Genomic DNA, 19,784 nt, shown 5'->3' on the forward strand with positions numbered 1-19,784 from the left:
CAAAGGAATACGTCTGTTGAATTTCCGGTACTAACGTTGCTAAGAGATCGTATACAGTCCATACAAAGGCTCGCTGCATGTTCTCATGAGCGACAGATTTTTGTTTTTATATATCAATATATTTTAAAACTATGATCCAGTATTAAACTATGTAAATAGTTTCTTTTGAAATGGCAACTGCTTCGACATCGATTGTGCAGTACGGCAGGCGAAAGGGAAGCAGCAGGACAAATACACGTAAGTAGACAAAAAGAGAACTTGTTATAGTAGTATATTGTAAACTTTGAAATTCTTATTTTGTCTTTGTTTATTATGCGGCCGCACATCCTGTTTTTTTGTTTTTTGACTCTGCGTTTTTTTCCTCACATTATAATAAAGTGATTCAAAATGGGTTCTTTTTGTTAAAGTTCTGATGCCACCTTTGAATGTAAGCATCAATCTATTTCAAATTAATCAAATTAATGTCTTAGTTTATCCTACTGTGTTATACGTTTTGCTTTTATAACTAATGTATGTCCTATGATTGGGTCTTATAGTTATGGATACTAGAATGAAGTCCAGCTGTAAAAGTTATCTTCAACGTGTGTTTAGTTTATACATATTGATAATAGCCCGTGCTTATTTGTACAGTTATTCTTTTCATGATACAGTAATTCAGTTAAAAAGGTGAGACAAATATACATGATTGTCAGATGAATGATGGAAGAAGCCAGTACGTACAGGTATAAGGCAAAGACTGATGCAACAGAGGTGCATGGCAAAAAAAAACAACAACAAAAAAAAACGTTTGTTATTGATATTATGTATTCCTTTTTTTTTTTTTTTTAGCAATAAAAAGGTCAGAAGTGGCAAATGTACCAATGCAACTGCCTGATCTTCACCAGGTTCATGTTTATCCAAAAGCAGAATGGGAAAGGGTGCAAGAAAGTCTTAACAAAATGAACAGAGAGGCAGAGTTAATCCAAGAACAAAAACAGGAAAAGGAGGCTCTGCATTTACGTTCTAAGGAAGTGGTTAAGCACTGGTCTAACACCATTGCTGTAAGTCTTGCATTGTCTGTCTACCATGCTCCTTTTTGTGACCAGTTACTTAGCATATTAGATGGTAAACAAGCACAAATCAAGTAAGATGCAATGGTTTATAAATACAGTAAGAAAAGTGTCTTTTAACTGTACTACCAACCATTTGTTCATTATAATAGTACGTTTAGATAATTTTAAGTTATGTTTTAGGATTACTTTAATTGCTATTGATTTGTATGTTGAATGCTTAATAATGCTGTCCTGATTTTAATTAATCTATTCAGGGTCAAAGGCAAAAGAAAATTAAAGCAAAAAAGCTACGGGAAGAAATTGAAGAACAAGAGAAGAGAAAGATTGATTTTGAAGAAGCTCAATACCAGGCAGAGAAGCGAAGAGAAGCCATTGAGAGAGCAAAAACCCTACAATACTACCAGACTGACAGAGTGAAAGGATTTCACGTATGCATTTAAATTTATTCTTTTTTAACAGAAAATCTTCTGATTTTATGCAATTTACTGCAGTATGCCATGGTAAAAGCATAAGGAAGTATAATAAAGCTGAGTAAAACACACAGTAAGCCAGGTACGCAATATCAGTTGCAGACATGCATGGTAAAGTCATTTAAATTAAACAAGCCCTATATGGGGCCTGTGGTAAATAAGTTATTATTATTTATTTCTTAGCAGACGCCCATATCCAGGGCGACTTACAATTGTTACAAGATATCACATTATTTTTACATACAGTTACATTATTTTTACATACATTAAACCAATTTATATAGTTGGGTTTTCACTGGAGCAATCTAGGTAAAGTACCTTGCTTCAAAGGTACAGAAGCAGTGTCCCCCACCTGGGATTGAACCCACGACCCTCCGGTCAAGAGTCCAGAGCCCTAACCACGACTCCACACTGCTGCTCTATTAAGTTAAAATATTAATGGCATTTTTCTTCCTAAAATGACTGCTACTAAGTGACAGTGTCTTATTTTTGACCATTTAAAATTGATCTATATTTTGTAGCGAGTGTATTTTTCAAATAAATTGTAATTTTTTTATTTTTTTTTATTGCATTTTGCAGAGTGCTCTTGTGATTACGGAAGTTCTTAAGGAACGAGAGGCCCAGATTGACCTGAAACGCAAGAAGCAGAATGCTCATGAAAATGTGAACAAAGATAAAATGGCTCATATGCAGCGTAAAGAAGAGCAGGCTATTATTGAGGATCAGCACAAAGCACTTCAACGATTCCAGGCATGCAAGGCTGTTGCTAGTGGTCAGATGCAGCAGTATGTATTTAAAGTATTCATACTACAGTAAATGTCTTCAATCTTATGTCTGGGTCTGTATTAAAAAGGGTGAAACGAACCCGAGCCGCAAGGTTCATTTAGTGTATATATATATATATATATATATATATATATATTATAGCACCAAGAAGTAATGATTCAATGATTGTTGTTTGACAACCTCCTATTTTAAATGTTTTTATTAAGGTTTTCACAAATAGTTGGTATTAAATGTTTTATATGTTAATGCTAATCCAGTTAAACCATATACTTTTTATTCATCAACAAACTTTTTAATCCTCTCCACTCCAGTATTTTTTTTTTTAAATACTGAACTTGTTCTCAACATCTTGAAAATTAAACCAATAAACAAACAAATAAGTATTTGGTAACTTGCTGCTGCTTTATGCCTCAATATTATGTATTGGTTTTTATTTATAGATGTTACTGACACATTAATCAGACTTTATATATATAAAAAATCTACATAACTTTTTTTTATGATTTACATAAAACATTTACATAAAAATTGTTTTACATAAAAAATTGATTTACATAAAAAATTATTAAATATTCTTGGATTTTCATTTCAGAGTAAAAGAACACCAGCATGCTAAAGAGATGGAAAAGCTGGAGGACAAAAAGGAGGGAGAAACAATTCAACGCCTCACAAGATTATATGAGTGGGAAAAGAGCAAACTGGAGGATCAGAAGCATGAAGAAAAGAAACAATTGATGAATTCTTATTTGGTAGGTTTCTGACTAATGGTATTATTATTATTAATTAGTCATTTAGCAGATGCTTTTTATCCAAAGTGACTTAGAGACTAGGGGGTGAACTGTGCATCAGCTGCTGCAGAGTCACTTACAATAGGACCTTGATTTTACGTCACATCCGAAGGACAGAGCACAAGGAGGTTAAGTGACTTGCTCAGGGTCACACACAGTGAGTCAGTGGCTGCCTGGATTTGAACCAGGAATCTCCTGGTATCAAGCCCTTTTCTTTAACCACTGGACCACCAAGCCTAAACAAACAAGAAGATGTATATGATAAAATATAAGGAAAGTTTTTCATTTTAGTTGTTCTTACAGAATGCTACCATTATTACTATCATTGTGATTACTACTCTCAAAACTTATTAACAGTGGTGTTTAGAGCGATATCAGTTTCTAATCAGGGATTTCAATAATGTCTATTTTCTAAAATAGTCAGGAATATTTGAAATACTTCTTGGTACTGAATAATACCAACCCCAACCTTGTCTTTGTTGGAAATAGTTTTGATTTAAACAATTCCTTTATATTATGTTCTTCATTGTTTTTTTAAGATGATTACGTCTTTCTCTGTAATAGCATGATTTAACTAAATACAAAGAATTGGTAAAAGTTTGTCAAAAATAAGAACTTAATTACGACAATTCAAGGAAAGGTTTGTTTGTCTGTCCAGAACTGCTCCTAGGGCCACTTTTTAGAGATGTACTGATTTTTGCCCAAGACTAATAGCATTCATTTAAATGTTTTAGGACCACATGTCAAACAGGGATATCCTCAAGGCAATTGAAAAACAGAAGTATGAGGAAGAACAAGAGTCCATTAATCTTTTTTCCACAGCAAAGCAAAAAATGATAAAAATGAGAAAAGAGAAGGAGGCAGAATTATTCAGGTTAGTGTGTTTTATTTCAGTATAGTGTGAATCAATACTGATACTTATAGATGATATGTACTGATGGATTATGTATCAGAAGCAATTTCCTAGTTTAGGCTTGTTGCAATTAAAACAGAACAAATTCCAGTTACGTTTATATTTTATTAATATATATAAGCACTATACTATAATTATAATTATATGTTGCCTTATTGTAATTTACTTTTTATTGTAGAGAACAGCTGCAGCAGAGAGATCGGATAATTGAACTGTTAGCTAAACAGATGCAGGAGAAACAATGCAATGAGGATGAAATCATTGCTAGAGCTGTAGCAGAGCAGGAGGCAAAGGAAGAAAGAAAACTGAAAGAAAAAGAAGAAAAAAGGATAGCTGAACTTAAATCCATTTCCACACACAGAGTAACAATGGTAAATATTTTTTCACGAAAGTACAGTAAGAAAAAATGTTGAAAAAAATCTTTAAAGTGAAAATGAAATATTGAAAATGAGCTTGTATCAGTTAATTGTATGGTTGGGAGTATAAGCTCTTCATACAACAATATGAGGTAAATTATGTATAGTTAACTTTTGTCAAGTTTCACTAAAGTTATTTTACACGCAAGGTGTGTAAAACTAAGCAGTTATTAGCTCAATTCTATGAATGTTCTACAATTAATTAATTAATTAAATTCCGTGAGAGGAAAATGCAACTGAAATTACACGCAACGGTTCCTTGAAGCTTAGACTCTTGGTCAGCTGGTTTGGATCTCAATCTGTTAAAAGTCTCCAGTGAAAGGCTCTCCTCTCTGCAACAAAGTCTTCAATCCCCAATAGAATCAACAAACAGCACCCATCCACTCTGTCCTCTTCGCTGAATCTTTAGCCACGCAGGTAGCCAGACACAGTCACTTTTTTATACAGTGGCTTCAGACTTGTTCATTTGATATAGTCTCTGTTAGTTTTACGGCAGAAGATTATTTTCCAACTGGGCCTCGGTTTCTTTGCCTTTGGTAGCATTAAGCTCTCTTCCTCCTTCTTGGGTCTGTCCTTGGTTGGAGTCCCGGAGTTGTGGCTTTGCTTAGCAGAGTGACAGCACCTTGTTTAGTGTAAAATGTGTAGTTTTTCTTGGATATTCATAGTCTTTTCTCTGCTCTCTGCATGAGGTCATTTGTGTGTCTTAAGACTCGCACTCCTTTGATGTTTAATGTCCTCTACCACTTGGGACATACGTGCTTTATGTCTTCCTTGCCGTCAAACAGCTTATTGTTGCAGTTGTGATTTATCTGTACATAAGTCAACTGTCCTCTGAGAGCCTAATCCAGTCCAGATGCCACCTGGCCCTGGTCACCTAGTTCAGTGGTCACACAAGTCAGTATGTCTGCTAGAAAAGGGGCCCTACTTTCTAAAGACAGAGATTGCATTAATTAGTCCAGTTACATTTCTAGTACACTTTCAGGTATTAATGTCATATTCAGGGAATATGCCCACCAGGATGTTAGGATTTCACATTGTAGAAAATTGTTTGGAGTTGACTGAAACCATGTAATCATTCACAGATTAAACAAAAAGAAGAAAAGGAAAAAGAAGAGAGACTGCAGGCTGTGGAATTGCTTCATGCCAAACAAGAAGATGCTAAGGTTTTTTTCGCTAAACAATGGGAAAAGCAACAAAATATGAGAGAGAAGAATAAAAAGATTCAAGACCTCCATGTTCGACAAATGGTACTATGTAAAAGAACTCCCGCATTAATCATTTATTTGCTAAGACTGTATTGTTAGAATGTGATCAGATAATGACATTACTTGGCAGCTGCTTAGTTGTCTGAATGCACAGTGGCAAATCTAAAACAAAAATTATCTGAATGATTATTTCATTTGCTGTTTTTTAGTGAAAGTTAAGTAGGAGTCCCGATTGCTGGTTATTACAGTTTTTAACAAATCATCACACATTCTCTATTTATTTCAGTATCCTACCACCATATTGCTGCCCTGTGGATTCAAAAGCAAAAAACCAAAACACTAATAGTTGTTGAACACGATAGCTTAATGGCACAAGAGTATTTATGTAAGGATAGAACTGAGGGCGAAAAATACATTATTTTAAGTAAAATGGTTAAGTAAATGTATTTTTTTAAACTCACATTTAAATGTTCAAGCTTTCAAACATCAACACCTCTCACCCCCACCACTCCCCATAAATGCATCCCTCTTCTTTGAATAGATGGCTTAATAGAGATCCCTGCTATCATTGGTTGTTTCAAGTGCCCATTCTTGATCTTATTAACTGGTGTGGTTCCACCTATCACTCTCCATTGTTTAATAAAAACTTGAAGCAGCCATTGGTAGCACTAGCTGGGAGGGACTAGTTTGAAATCATTGAGAGCCCAGAGACCCTGTCTTCAGGGAAAAATCCAGCAGTCAGGCAGTTATGGCTCAGCTCGCAAGCATGAGCACCCTCGTTGCCTTTATGAAAAATGCTTTCCTGTTAAAAATGTACTGACAGCACGTCTTCGCATCTTAAAGAACAATATGGAAGTCTACATTTGTCTTTATTGGTTTGCATGCATACCCGTTTTGTGAATCCCTGCTTATAAATCTAGTCTAAATGGTGTATAAAGACAAAGGGTCAATGTATTGATACGATTTGTAATTCTTTTTTTAGGCTGAAAATCATAGAAAGGCATTACACGAAAAAGAAGCCCTACTGGAGTATGAGAAGGAAAACTCGTTTCTTATTGCCTTGGAAGAGAAGCAGTTCCAAGCATATGCAAGTGAAGTAATCGATTCAGCTGTGAAAGCTAAAAGAAATCCTTATCCTCTCCGTAAAGCTGCCAGAATGGGCTTTGGGGGTGGACTTGGGCCTGTGTTTGGAGGACTAAGGCCAAGTTACTTGGCTCAAGACATCACTGGCGTTGAACTGCCCAATTATAATCGTAGCACTACTCAAGACATCAAAGCTATTTATGATACAGATGACATCCAGAAATCTAGGAAAAAACTAGGCTTTACATGGTAAAACTGAGTGTCTACAACATTGTCTCATTTTGTAACATTTAATCATAGTGAATGCTACAGGTATAAAAGATGCTACTAGTTTTTGTTTTGATGTTAAAAAACACCCTCTTAATGAAAGCATATTCTACCACTTCACAATCTTGATCTACTTGTTTTTTTGATGTGTGGTAGGATCTCAAATATATAAATGCAACCTCTTAATTGTACTTGTCAATTGCATTTCTCTTTTGTATCAGTTCTTAAGTTGTGATGTTAACCCACCTGTGTTTAAACTTGTACTGAGAGAGTTTGTGCTGCATAATTATATCTAGGTTTTGACTAAAGGGCACAAATGTTAGGAAATACTAAAAGGTGAAAACAAAAAAAAAAATCTTTATTTTGAGACAGGTTTTCATATGGATGAAAAAAAAAATAGAAAACTGTTCTTTCAAAGAAATAGGAGAATGTCACAAAATACACTTCATTTCACAGTGATCTGCAGAATATTGGTAATGGAAATAAAGAAATACACTTGTATAAAACAATTTGTAAGCATATACAATTTTTTTTTTTTTTTTTTTTTTAAACAGTTAATTACAGTGATAATGTCACTGGCAAAAACTAATACAGAAACTGAAAATAAGCAAGCAATCAAGTATGGAGAGGACACATGAATCTCCCCTAAAAATAAAAAATAAAGATACGGGAACACATATATGCATTTAATATCAGGAAATTCAGGAACAATCCTTGCAACTAATTTGACCCCCCCCCCCCCCCCCCATTTAAAAGCAGTTTCTCAAAACGGATTAATAGCAACATCAATTATATTGTACTAAAACATTTTGGAAAATTGTCTCATACCAATATATGAATTTGCACATTTATAAATCTCAATCTAGAATTGGTGTAGTATTTCTACAGATCTTGACCTGAGAACTGGCTAAAATAATAAAAATCATATTACTGTCCAAAGTAATTACATGAATCTTGATGAAATGGCACAAGAAACCAAAAACAATTATAGTTGAACACCCTTGTTCTGGGGGAAAAAAATAAATAAATAAAAAATAAAACTAGCATGCTAGTGCTCACTGTGTGATTGATAAGAACAAGGGTTTCTGCTGAATATGGGTATTAGTATTACACAGATCCAGATGTAGAACTGTACTGTATACAATCACAGTGGACAACAACAAAAAAACAAATATTGTAAGGAATTAACATTAGAATAAAGCTGCCCTGTTCGACAATTTATTGAAAGTGGATTCTAAAGAAACCGACTAACAATCCATACTACTTTGTGGGCCACAAAAAAAAACAAAAAAAAGTGTTACATCAGAACCCTGGTATTGCTATACTTTAAACAAACAAAAAAAAACCCAGCATTATTCATAGGTCACATATCTTGCATTCAGACTTTACCTTGGGTATTTACAGTATATTTTTTCATGTTACAAAAATATCTAGATATGGACACCTTATAATTTAGAATCAGGTCTCAAAGAATTCCAGTAAATCAGCACACTTCTTGATGTCCACAGATAGTCCTGCTGTATATAGTCCTGCTGTATAGTTTAAAATAAATGTAGCCAGGTAAAGCATTACCAAAAAATAACTTCAATCTACAGTATCACACCAAAAAAAAAAGTTTCCCCCTAAACTTAATCAGTAGTACAATATTCCAAGCTGCAGATTGTCTAAAGAGCCAACTGAAGTATATTAAAAAGATGACGTCTGCAATGTGCCTGCAATTATATTACAGACAAGAACAGGCCACAGGTCCACAAATCACAGTTCATCTTGGTTAATCACTCTAATCTGTACTTGGGCTTGATTCACGGTCATACTTTTCCTTACTATGGTTTTTATCTTTTTCTTTGCTCTTTTGATTCCTCTCTTCACTGGAGGATTTTTTCTTTTCTTTTTCCTTACTTTTATGTGAAGATTCTCTCTCTTTACTACTTTCCTTTTTCTTTGAGCTGGGACTTCGACTTTGGCTTCTTCCATGTTTATTTCTTGCCTTTCTTTCATCCTTACTGTCAGAACTGCTGACTTCTCTGCTTTTGGACCTCTTTCTGTGACTTTCATCATTGGTTCTATTTCTTTTATGATGTGAACTCTCCTTATTTTTATTCTTTTCTTTATCAGCGCTTCGGGTTCTTTCACGTTCAGAACTCTTTGATTTTCTGCTCCTCCTCGAGTCCCTTGTTTTGCCCTTTTCAGGAGTTCGCTTTCTCTCCCTGCTTTTGGATCGGCCTCTTCTTTTTGCCTCCTTCTCTCTATTTTGCTGCCGGTCTTTGCTTTTGCTTCTGTCCCGGTCTTTGCTCTGGGATTGAGCTCTTTTTCCTCTGTCTCTGCTTCGGCTTTGTTCCCTGGTTTTGCTACTGGATCTTACATGTTTTTCTTTGTTGGAGTCTCTTTCTTTGCTTCTTGATTTTGCACACCTGTCTTTACTTTTGCCTTCATCCCTTTCTTTGCTTTTACTCCTCTCCATTTCTTTCACTTCTGATTCAGAGTTTTTTTCCTTCTCTTTTCCTTTGGTGTTATTTCTGCCTTTGCTTTGTGATCTGGCTCTCTCTTCATCATCTTTACTACATTTTTGTTCTCTCTCTTTACTTCCAGATTTTGCTCTCTTTTCTTTACTCTTACTTCGGCTTCTTGATTTTGCTTTCTTTTTAGATTTGTGTTTGTCATGTCTGTCCTCTTTATCTGCATTTTTCCTCGATTCCTTGTCTTTGCTTCTGGATTTGCGTGCCCTAGCTCTCTTATCCCTTTCCCTGCTTTTGCTGGGGCTGTCCGAGGTCTCGAGTTTATTTTCCGAGGTCTTTCTTTCCCTTCCTCTTCCTTGAGGTTTTGGTATTTCCTTATTGCCTTCCATTAAGTCGCTCCTGTAATAAAAAAAGCAGTTGAGTAACTTGATTCTAAACATTAATAATTTTTATTTATTAATTTTTTTAAAGTAATTATCCGCCAATAGGGATGCATATCGCCAGCGACAGGACTATAGTAGTGTCTACCGTACAAACTTATGTACAGTATCTCACACTTGCCAATAAATTCTCATCTGGATAACTGCTACAAGTGTGATGAAACTTGCCAAGAACATTTTTTAAGTTATTGATGGTTTTAAATATTGGAGACATCTACCTGTAGTCAACATTTTTACTGTACATGTGCATAGACCAGTAAAAGTACTGGGGTTTTCTTCTGGGCACTAGGGGTGTAACGATTCATTGTGTATCACTTTCTTTACATGATAAATCGTACTGCAATAGAGGTATCTATTGAGATGAATACCGTATCGTGACCTGCATATCGTACTGTGACATTAGTGTATCATTACACCCCCACTGGGCACTAGGTTATTGAACGGTATTTTCTAGATTTGGCATGCTTTTAATAGAATGCATTATGAACCTTTGCTCCAGTATACAACAAACACAGACCCAAACAAAACCCCATCAAATCTAAAAGGGGAATCCTGATACAACAATTCAGTTTTAAACTTACTTGTCTCCTTTAATCCATCGTTCACCACTGGGAGCCCTCATTCTCCGAGCTCGCTGCATCTCTTGCCTCCAATGAGGTGGCGTTTCACTGCGACGGAACCGATCTCTAGACCTTGACCTGGATGGCGTTCTGTAGCGCTAAAATAATGAACATGCCTTTGTAAAGGGGGTGTGTTTTTTTTTTTTTTTTTTTAAGGCCATAGCCTACCAAAACATGTTGTTGATACTTAGTTTTGTTTGATTTATTTTCACCTATAAACCAAAGTTATGAATTTAAATGGTAAACACTTACTCTTGGTCCTCGTCCTTTAATTTTCCTGCCTGACCTGGTTACCAGCAGCCTTCTCTGATATGACGATGGCTGGGAGTTTAAAACATTGCTAAGAAAAAAAATAATAAGATCAACATTGTTATATCCTAAAGCAGTTTTACTTCCGAAGATTAAAGAACATAGCATAAGAGATTGTTGATTAATTGGAAAATGACCAATGCAGGGGTGCCCCAACGTGAACAAGCTTAATGAAAAGGGTTCATATAAAGCTATTAAAGGTTTTTTTGTTTGTTTTTTTACTGTCAAAAACACACTTTATTGGCACAAGTATTACCAGTGTGCATTTATTTTATTTTTAGTGCATCATGGCCCAAAGTTTGGAAACCAATTAACAAATGGGTACAATATGTAAATTCCCACTTCAAATGATTATCTAATGAACAAAAACAAATGCGGTTAGGAGTGATCCGTTAAAAGTTCTCATGGAGGAAGCTCCATATATGGATTTCAATTCTGCACATAAGCTTGAAATGGTCTTTTTTCTATTACAGTGAAGAGTTGTTTGAAAATGGATTAAAACAAAAAGCTACTGGACAAATGTTAAAATAGTTGTCATGCAGCAGTGTATTTAAAAAAAAAAACACTTAAATTGTTTAACATACCAGCTACTTACCACTTAAATTCCAAAAGCCAAATGTTCTGTAATAGAACATTTTAGTTACTGAGATGCAGATTCAAACACCTACCTCTCTCTTTCTTTCTCTTTTTTCTTCTCCTTTTCCTTCTCCTCTTTCTGTTGAGGGCTCCTTCTCATAAGGAACCGGTTTTCTGGGATTGCAGGGATCTCCTCAGGACGAACAGTGGAGAGGGGATCAGCTTCATTTTTTTGATCTTCACTCTCCTCTCCAGAACTATTTAAGACAAAACATTTAGTTAGTAAAAAAGTGGCTGTTGAATAAAAACAGTACAATGTCTATATTACATCTATAAAAGCTGGAAGCCAGTTTTGCTATGACAATCAGACATGAAAGTTTAACTAGGTGCTTGGCAAGCAGGGTCATCGGGATCAAAAACTGTACAGATTGATGATTCCTAAATATCAAAAAAGACGACTGTTCTGGAGAACCAACTCAGTTGCAGATTTCCACCCTCCAATACCGTAAAGGAATTAAACCAAGCAGGCTCTACACCCTATTGCCAGTCTTACGGCTTGTTGATATTTCTACTTTTGTGCAAGTAACATAGTTTATCCATAACAAAATACTTGATAGTCTTTTTCAATGTCTTCTTGTACAATGCAAGATGGCACTCATTAAAATGTGTTGCTTATAATTAGAGGGGACAATTATATGTTCAGTGATACCAAGATATTTAGTAAGGGGTCTAGTGGGGTCCAAGAGGTGATAAGCCCTACATCCACTCATTGTTTCAGGGATGGTTTCCCAGTAGCTTTGGCAATTAAATAGCTAACTCACCTTTTCTTTTCTTCTTTCTTTTGCTTTTTTTGCTTTTTTTGTTTTTTAGATTCTTTCTTGTGTTTCTTTTTTTTTTTCTTGGATTCCTTTTCTGAATCGCCCTCTGATTCAGACGATGACTCTGAAGAATGTGAGTCACTGGAGCTCCCGGAATCACTTGAAGACAACTTCTTTCTTTTCTTCTCTTCCTTTTTTGCTGATGACAAAAACAAATTAGTCAGCAAAGTTTTAAAAAGTCCTAACAAACAACGGGTGTGTTAAGTAACCAAACAGCTCAGTGGAAGAACCCACTTAACAGCACACTCAGTTCTGCTCCTCCCGAACAGCTCAGAACACATTTCACTAGTGATCTGTGTACATGGAAAAATTCTTGCTTGGAGCCACTCAGCTACTTAAAATCCTAACTTCTCAACATATAACTTCTCAAAAGAGCCAACTTAGACTATAGTAGGCAGTCTGGTACGGTTCTCACACTAAAATTACATCTGCAGTGGGGGCTCCCGAGTGGCGCATCCAGTAAAAGCACTAGCTAGAGTGCAGGATGCGCTCTATAGCCTGGACGTCGTGAGTTCGAGTCCAGGCTATTCCACAGCCGACCGTGGACGGGAGCTTCCAGGGGGCGGCGCTCAACTGGCCGAGCGTCGCCCGGGGGGAGGGAGGGTTAGGTCGGCTAGGGTGTCCTCGGCTCACCGCGCACCAGCGACCCCTGTAGTCGGGCCGGGCGCCTGCGGGCTTGCCTGCAAGCTGCGTTGTCCTCCGACGCTGTAGCTCTGAGGCAGCTGCACGGTGAGTTCGCAGTGTGTAAAGAAGCGGGCGGCTGACGGCACACGCTTCGGAGGACAGCGTGTGTTCATCTTCGCCCCTCCCGAGTCAGCGCAGGGGTGGTAGCGGTGAGCTGAGCATAATAAAATAATTGGGCATTTCAAATTGGGGAGAAAATAATAAAAACTAATTGGCAATGACTAAATTAAAAAAAAATAATAATAATTACATCTGCAGTATCCACAGTAGGTGTAATTTTCCAAAATCTTACTTTGTTTAATAAATGTATACTGCTTTGTATATTCTCCTTTAAACTTTGGGCTGTCCCAACACAAACTATAATTTAACACCTGCCGTTAAGATCTGTCACTGAACAGAGGCATCCAATCACAATACGCTTTTCAGATGAGGATACACCCTGAAAGCCATGGGAAATCCCTTGCAAGTTCCTTTCACAAAGAGCACCATGAGCGCTGCACATACAGCGGCTTAATATAACTGCATACAAAGATACCTAACCATAGCAGGGGTGTGCTACTAAAAAAACAAACAAAAAAGAAAAACACAACAAACTTCGGGGGGCTCCCGAGTGGCGCATCCAGTAAAGGCGCTCCACGTGAGTGCAGGATGCGCTCTATAGCCTGCAAGTCGCGAGTTCGAATCCAGGCTATTCCTTTGCCAATTGAGGACGGGAGCTCCCAAGGGGCAGCGCACAATTGGCCGAGCGTCGCCCGGGGGGAAGGAGGGTTAGGTCGGTCAGGGTGTCCTCGGCTCACCGCGCACTAGCGACCCCTGTCTGGCCGGGTGCCTGTGGGCTTGCCTGTAGCTGCCCGAGAGCTGCGTTGTCCTCCGACGCTGTAGCTCTTGGGTGGCTGCATGGTGAATCTGCAGTGTGAAAAAAAGCGGTCGGCTTGACGGCACACGCTTCGGAGGACAGCGTGTGTTCATCTTCGCCCTCCCGAGTCAGCGCAGGGGTGGTGGCGGTGAGCCAACCGTAATAAATAATTGGCCATTCCAAATTGGGAGAAAATAATAAGAATAATTGGCAACGACTAAATTAAAAAAAAAAAAAAAAATTATATATATATATATATATATCACACACAAACTTCTCCAAGGGACAAAATGCTAGAAAAATCTACTTGCCCCCTCCCCGTCGCACAAAAAGTAGAATGCAACTTGTAGGACTTTGGTTTTATTTAACAGTGAACACAATCAATTAGTGATTAACAGGGGCAGATCTAGCCTTGTTGCTTGACTGGTTCACTCAATTCTTCAAGACACACAAAAGGTTCCGTGACCCCACCTTACCTCAACAAATTTATAACATACTTTAAGGAAATGTTCCTTTCAGTGCAGTTTGGAACACATTGGGAGTTATTAAAATATAAAAATTGCTCCTGATGTACATGTGATTTAGTTTATTGCCTCAGATACAAAATAATTGCCAACTATTACTGCTGCTTTGTGGAATTCAGATTTCAGTTTTGTAACTGCTGAACCACAGATTTAACCACAGATTTTTTAAAAGGACTTGTGTACAACCTGTCAAGTTTCTCTGCATGTTACTGTTTTTCTATCAAAATGCATGCAATATCTACAGTAGGCTCCATCAAATTCTGCAAAGACAAAATGTACTTATTTTTTTCTAAACAGTGTCCAACATTTTACAGCTATTTTCCCTCATCTAACATCTTGTCTCATGGTGGCTAACTGGAACACTGCTGCAGCAGGGCTATCCTGGTTTAACACCCTGATGGCTTTATTTTTTTGGGTGGGGGTGAGGGGACGCACAACATTCTTTCCCTGCACTACTCTCACTGAAATAAACAAATTAATTACTACATAAACACATTGCCATGAGATTTACAGTCTAGTTTTAATAAAATATTGTACAGAATCTCATATAGTAGACTCCAAAATAATTTTATAAAAATTACACAATGATGTTTTCTAATCCGCTAATACCTTAGCGACTATGGTGTTTTTTTTGTAAATTCATAGATTGCTGTATTTAAATGTCAGGTTCATTTATTTAGAAAGCAGTATAACTTATTTGCTAATTTACAAATAACGTAAGTAATACCTTAAGTTTAAAAGATTAGTCTGTGCCTTGCCAGGGGCTCTCTTGGCAGCCACTTCTGGGTTTCTTTGTAACCAGTAGATTTTTCAACAGCTAGCCAATCAGAAGCGATAGGGGTGGGATGTAAACACTTTTTAAACTGCATGAAAACCATAGTTGCTACGGCCAAAACCCAGCAGTTGGCATCTCTGCTCAAGGCATTCATTCTGTATACTACTGAAGCTATTACAAGAGGTGTATTTATCGGCCGATTCTTCTGTGTTTTAGAGGGCTTGGATAAAACTGATTTACCACCATAGAAAAACAGACATTACAGATGATAAAAGTCTTGTGGGTCCCTCACCTCTCACTGTTGACTTAACTAAAGCAAGGAAGTACCCCCTTACGGCTATGAATAATTAAAAATAAAAACGTAACATGTACTGAAGATTACCCTTGGATTTTGGAATAAGTTCCCCACAGTTGAGAACTTTTACTTCAGCATATGGTCTACTGCTGGCGTCCGTCTTCTGGTTTTCCATGTCTTTGATCACTTCCTGGCCAGAGATCACTTGACCAAAAACCACATGAACTCTAAAGGAAAAAGAGATGACATTCTATTTGCAGCATTGCATCTTCATCCAAGCATTCTACTGCTTTTTAGATGGGTCACTGAGTGGTAATCAAAGTGATTTGACAGTATTTTCCATCATACACTTAGAAACAAACCTAAAAGTGTTATTTCTTGTTTTTATTTAGTTTTAACACTATTATACGTTACTAACATAACTATTTAAACAACATATCACCTAGAAAGCATATTACAACCATGACCTGCATCTACAACATGTGGCCTCCTGTAACAAGTTTGAAAAGTTCAACAGAAAAAATAGGTCACCATGACCTAACTCCAAGTTTCAATTATAAATGACACCTATGATTCCACTATAGCCTCTAACTGGGAATAGTTGTTTAAAATATAAAGTACTTACCCATCTAAATGAGGAGTTGGCTTTGTTGTTCTTTTTAAATTTAAAGTAAAAAAGGTAGGAGGTTAAAACATAGAATTAGAGAAAAACACAGTTAGAAGGTCAAATAGAAAAAAAACAGTTATTGAAACTTTAAATCTGATATTTACACAATCAAATCATTAAAAAGCAGTATTGTTTACTACAAAACTAGCTTATATTATGGCATCAATACTGAATGACATTACATAAATATTCAACAAATCAAATTGAATGAATACAAAATAAAAAAAAAAACACACTTGTCTTAAATATTGGGAAATGTTTTATAAAAATAAATTGGTATAACAGCTATTTGGATTTTAAATTACTATAAAAACACAAATCATTTCTGCTTTCACTGCTATCAACAGGACTAGTTAGTTATAAACTTAGGAAAGGGTATAAAGATCCAATACTAACTGAATGCTTATGTTAGTCATTACTCAATCAATAATGTACTTACATGAAAAACTGTGAACCATTTGTATCTTTGCCCCTGTTGGCCATAGACAGCAGGTACTCCTTGTTGTGTTTAACAGAAAAACTTTCATCTAGATAATCACAAAACACAAATCTTTAATTTCCCATTGTGAGAACTGAAAAAAATTGGTAGTAATCTTTGAAAAACAATAAAGATATTTAGTGAGTAGAAGGCGAGTAAAATGCATTTTGACAAAATGGATAACATTTTGGGTACCAGTGCAGTTAATGTTTTTGTATGTACTTTTGTTTTTTGCCAATTAATCTGTATTGATATTTACAGGTTTGTGTTGATATACAAACCATACCTTCAAAAAAGCCTCCGTAAATTGATTCACCCCCTTTGCCATTTCCTATAAAAGATAAATAATAAAAAAAAAAAAAGTGTTAAGAAATAAATTCTAAATACATTCTGAAACATTTTACAACATGAGGATTTGGTTATACCTTCACTGAAGTCTCCTCCTTGAATCATAAAATCCTTCACAATTCTGTGAAATAGACAGCCTTTATAATGTAAAGGCTTTTGGGTGCCTTTTCCAATTCCCTTTTCACCTACAACAAAATCAAAACAAAATAATGTGAAGAATTCAGTAAAGTGATGTTTTAAAAAAAATGTGTTTAACTACATTTACCAAACTACAAAACAGTACAGTACCTGTACAGAGGCAGCGAAAGTTCTCACATGTTTTAGGGCATATGTCAGAAAACAATTCAACCACAACTCTCCCCACTGTAAGGAAAGAAAAAAATAACACGAAGACAATAATGATTCAAAGTACATCCAGCGTACTAGATTATGACCAAAAAAAGCATCTTTAAAGTTGTTTTTCCTTACCAGGCACATTGTTGAAGGCTATATCGAAAAAACAGCGGGGGCGTTGTACCTTTACTCCCATGGTTTCTGCAAGCTTTTGCCCCTGAAAGACGGTGGTATGCAAGGTTACATTATAAAATAGGGTTTATCTTGGTTAAATTTACCCGCCCCCCCTGAAATAGCTTAACCTAATAATAAAAGTGTGCTTTGATACAACATGAAATAATGCTGTGATGTTTGACAACACATCTAAAACTGGCAAAGAACAGTTTGGATTAGTCTTTGCACCACTGTAAAGTTACTGATTGAATATTTCAGAAAGAAACAAAACATGACTTTACATCTTAAATATAAGATATATAAATTGTATATCAAATAAATAATAGTTATACGTTTTTACGGAAATAAATGTTTTGGCTCTCAATTATATTTAAGGTTTTTAACATAAGCTAGTTTTGAATAAAGGAAACATCAGTTCTTGGTCTACAATACAGCTTAAACATAACGTCCAACTGTTGCAAAAAGGATACTGTATATTTCGCTCATTTAATTTGTAATATTTCTCAGTTCACTTTAAGCCACTTCTCTTTGCTCAAAATACAGGTAACAATAATTCAGCGAGTGGAAGTCAACTGGTTTATAGGAGGAGGTGTCCAATTGTGAATACAGAAATCTAATTCTACAGGCCTACTAGGCTGCATGCAGGTTAACTTCAGGTGCTGTTTGTATGGTGATATTATCTGTCTTTTTAACGAAATGCAAAACAATTGTTTTAACTAAATAATATGCAAGTTACTCGGCGTACATAATAAAATACCAAACCTGGAATGATAGACCATTCCATTTGATAACGTAGAGTGAGATCTTATTGATGTGTTTGATAATCGAGAAAAAAAGTAATCAATCTATCTATCTATCTAATCTATATATATATATCTAAACATTTCACTCAATCTCTTACTCGCGCCTTTGCCCTAACTAATGGAGGTATCTTTGCACAGTCGCCTTCTGGATGGTTAATTCTTCAATCCATTTTCAAAATGCACCCGCCCCCTCGAGATCCTTTTTTTTTTTTTTTTTTGACCCTGCACGAGTTTGCCAGCTAACCAGTCCAGGGCTCATTCAGCTTTTGCGGTTTCTGTTCACACTTGAGTCCCCGGATCGTGGCCTGCGCCTTAGTTTCATTTTCAGGACAAGTCAGTCCCCTCGTCGTCTCGCAAAACAATTACAACACACACATATATATATATAAATATGACCCCCCCGAATAAAATGTAGTTACGACTGTTACTTACGTCGATAGTTTTGTGGCCACCAGTATCGTCTAACTGCTCTCCAGGGCCGAAAGAAAGAAGACGAAGACTATTCAGTTTGTTTCTCCTTCACTAATTTCTAAAGATGGCGCTAAGAGAGACGTCATTGCGTTTCGGGTAAATATCCACCAGTCAGCGCGCTGCTGTATGCTTCTTGTGTACATGTGCGCGTAGGCGCGCGCGCATTTCTTTGCCCGTGGCAGGCAAATTAGAGGTGGGAATGGAGTACTAGACTAATTAAGATAAACACGACAGCAGAATCTCTTCTCTATAGTCATTTTTTTTTTTTAATTAATGCACCGGATAGCAAGACATTTTAGTTTGGTGTATCTGCCCATCATACGCACAACCTAAATTACAGAATGAAATGCACACATTGGTTTACCATTTTGTTGAGGTTTTGAATTACTAGAAATAGTTTCAATATTTAGCTCTAATATTTATATATTAAACAAATTAACTTTTCTGTATTGCTCAGTCCAACTTGATATCTGGCATCTTGCTTGTACACCTGTGTTGTTTTGTCAGGATTTTTTTCTTCCTGGTTCTGCAAACAAACAAACATGTATTGCAGTATTGTAACATTTCAGATGTGTTGAATGCACCAGTTTATAGGACTGTACAGTACAAGTATTGACACATGTTTGTAAACACAATGAAACATGATAAGGGGGTGGGGTAACTAGTGATTGGTATTTGTAGCATCGAGTCCTTTAATGATGTATATTACGAAAGGGAAGATCCTGAGATTATATACTGTGTAGACATACAAGATGCTGCTCCTGCTAGTGCAGCCACTTGGATCACAATTCAAGCCTTACGGTAATGTTTTGTAGCAAGATAAGGGATTATCAACAATTTTCAGTTTGTTTTAGTATATCATATATGGCTTTAATAAAAACACTTTCCTGATACCCAATCTCTCTATAGAATTTAAATGTTATAGGCTATGCACATATCCTTTGAAATTTCCGATTGGTTCAAATACCAGTATAGGCATTCAAGCGTTACGGGTGATATAGAGGATCCCTAAATGGCCATTTTCTTAAACAACTGAACGCTTTCTTTACAGTACAGTTGTAAGCAGCAGTATGAATGAAATTTCATTTTTGCTTACACTTAATGTAGTAAAGCTATG

At 36.3% G+C, this 19,784-nt stretch overlaps 2 protein-coding genes across 3 annotated transcripts; one reads left to right on the forward strand and one right to left on the reverse strand.

The window, feature by feature from the left end:
• The first annotated feature begins 28 nt into the window (after window positions 1-28).
• LOC117411491 (cilia- and flagella- associated protein 210-like) lies at window positions 29-7,531 on the forward strand. 2 transcript variants are annotated; one of them, XM_034019097.3, is made up of 9 exons: window positions 29-237; window positions 829-1,040; window positions 1,307-1,480; window positions 2,102-2,307; window positions 2,901-3,057; window positions 3,831-3,970; window positions 4,188-4,380; window positions 5,508-5,672; window positions 6,613-7,531. In XM_034019097.3, exons 1-9 carry the CDS (start codon window positions 171-173, stop codon window positions 6,964-6,966), a joined length of 1,668 nt encoding a protein of 555 aa, XP_033874988.2. In that variant the 5' UTR covers window positions 29-170; the 3' UTR covers window positions 6,967-7,531. The 2 variants fall into 2 exon arrangements, with proteins under 2 accessions (XP_033874988.2, XP_058888256.1); XM_059032273.1 differs by having other exon boundaries at window positions 30-237; window positions 885-1,040.
• On the reverse strand, window positions 7,318-18,790 carry LOC117411485 (peptidyl-prolyl cis-trans isomerase G-like). The gene is made up of 13 exons (XM_034019083.3): window positions 18,629-18,790; window positions 17,355-17,436; window positions 17,175-17,249; window positions 16,964-17,071; window positions 16,825-16,869; window positions 16,500-16,587; window positions 16,019-16,048; window positions 15,481-15,620; window positions 12,203-12,398; window positions 11,474-11,638; window positions 10,749-10,836; window positions 10,458-10,594; window positions 7,318-9,835 (listed from the first exon to the last, which is right to left on the reverse strand). Exons 2-13 carry the CDS (start codon window positions 17,413-17,415, stop codon window positions 8,761-8,763), a joined length of 2,208 nt encoding a protein of 735 aa, XP_033874974.3. The 5' UTR covers window positions 17,416-17,436; window positions 18,629-18,790; the 3' UTR covers window positions 7,318-8,760.
• Between the last annotated feature and the right edge of the window lie 994 nt (window positions 18,791-19,784).

Source organism: Acipenser ruthenus, chromosome 10, assembly GCF_902713425.1.
Source record: "Acipenser ruthenus chromosome 10, fAciRut3.2 maternal haplotype, whole genome shotgun sequence".
Lineage (NCBI taxonomy): Eukaryota > Metazoa > Chordata > Actinopteri > Acipenseriformes > Acipenseridae > Acipenser > Acipenser ruthenus.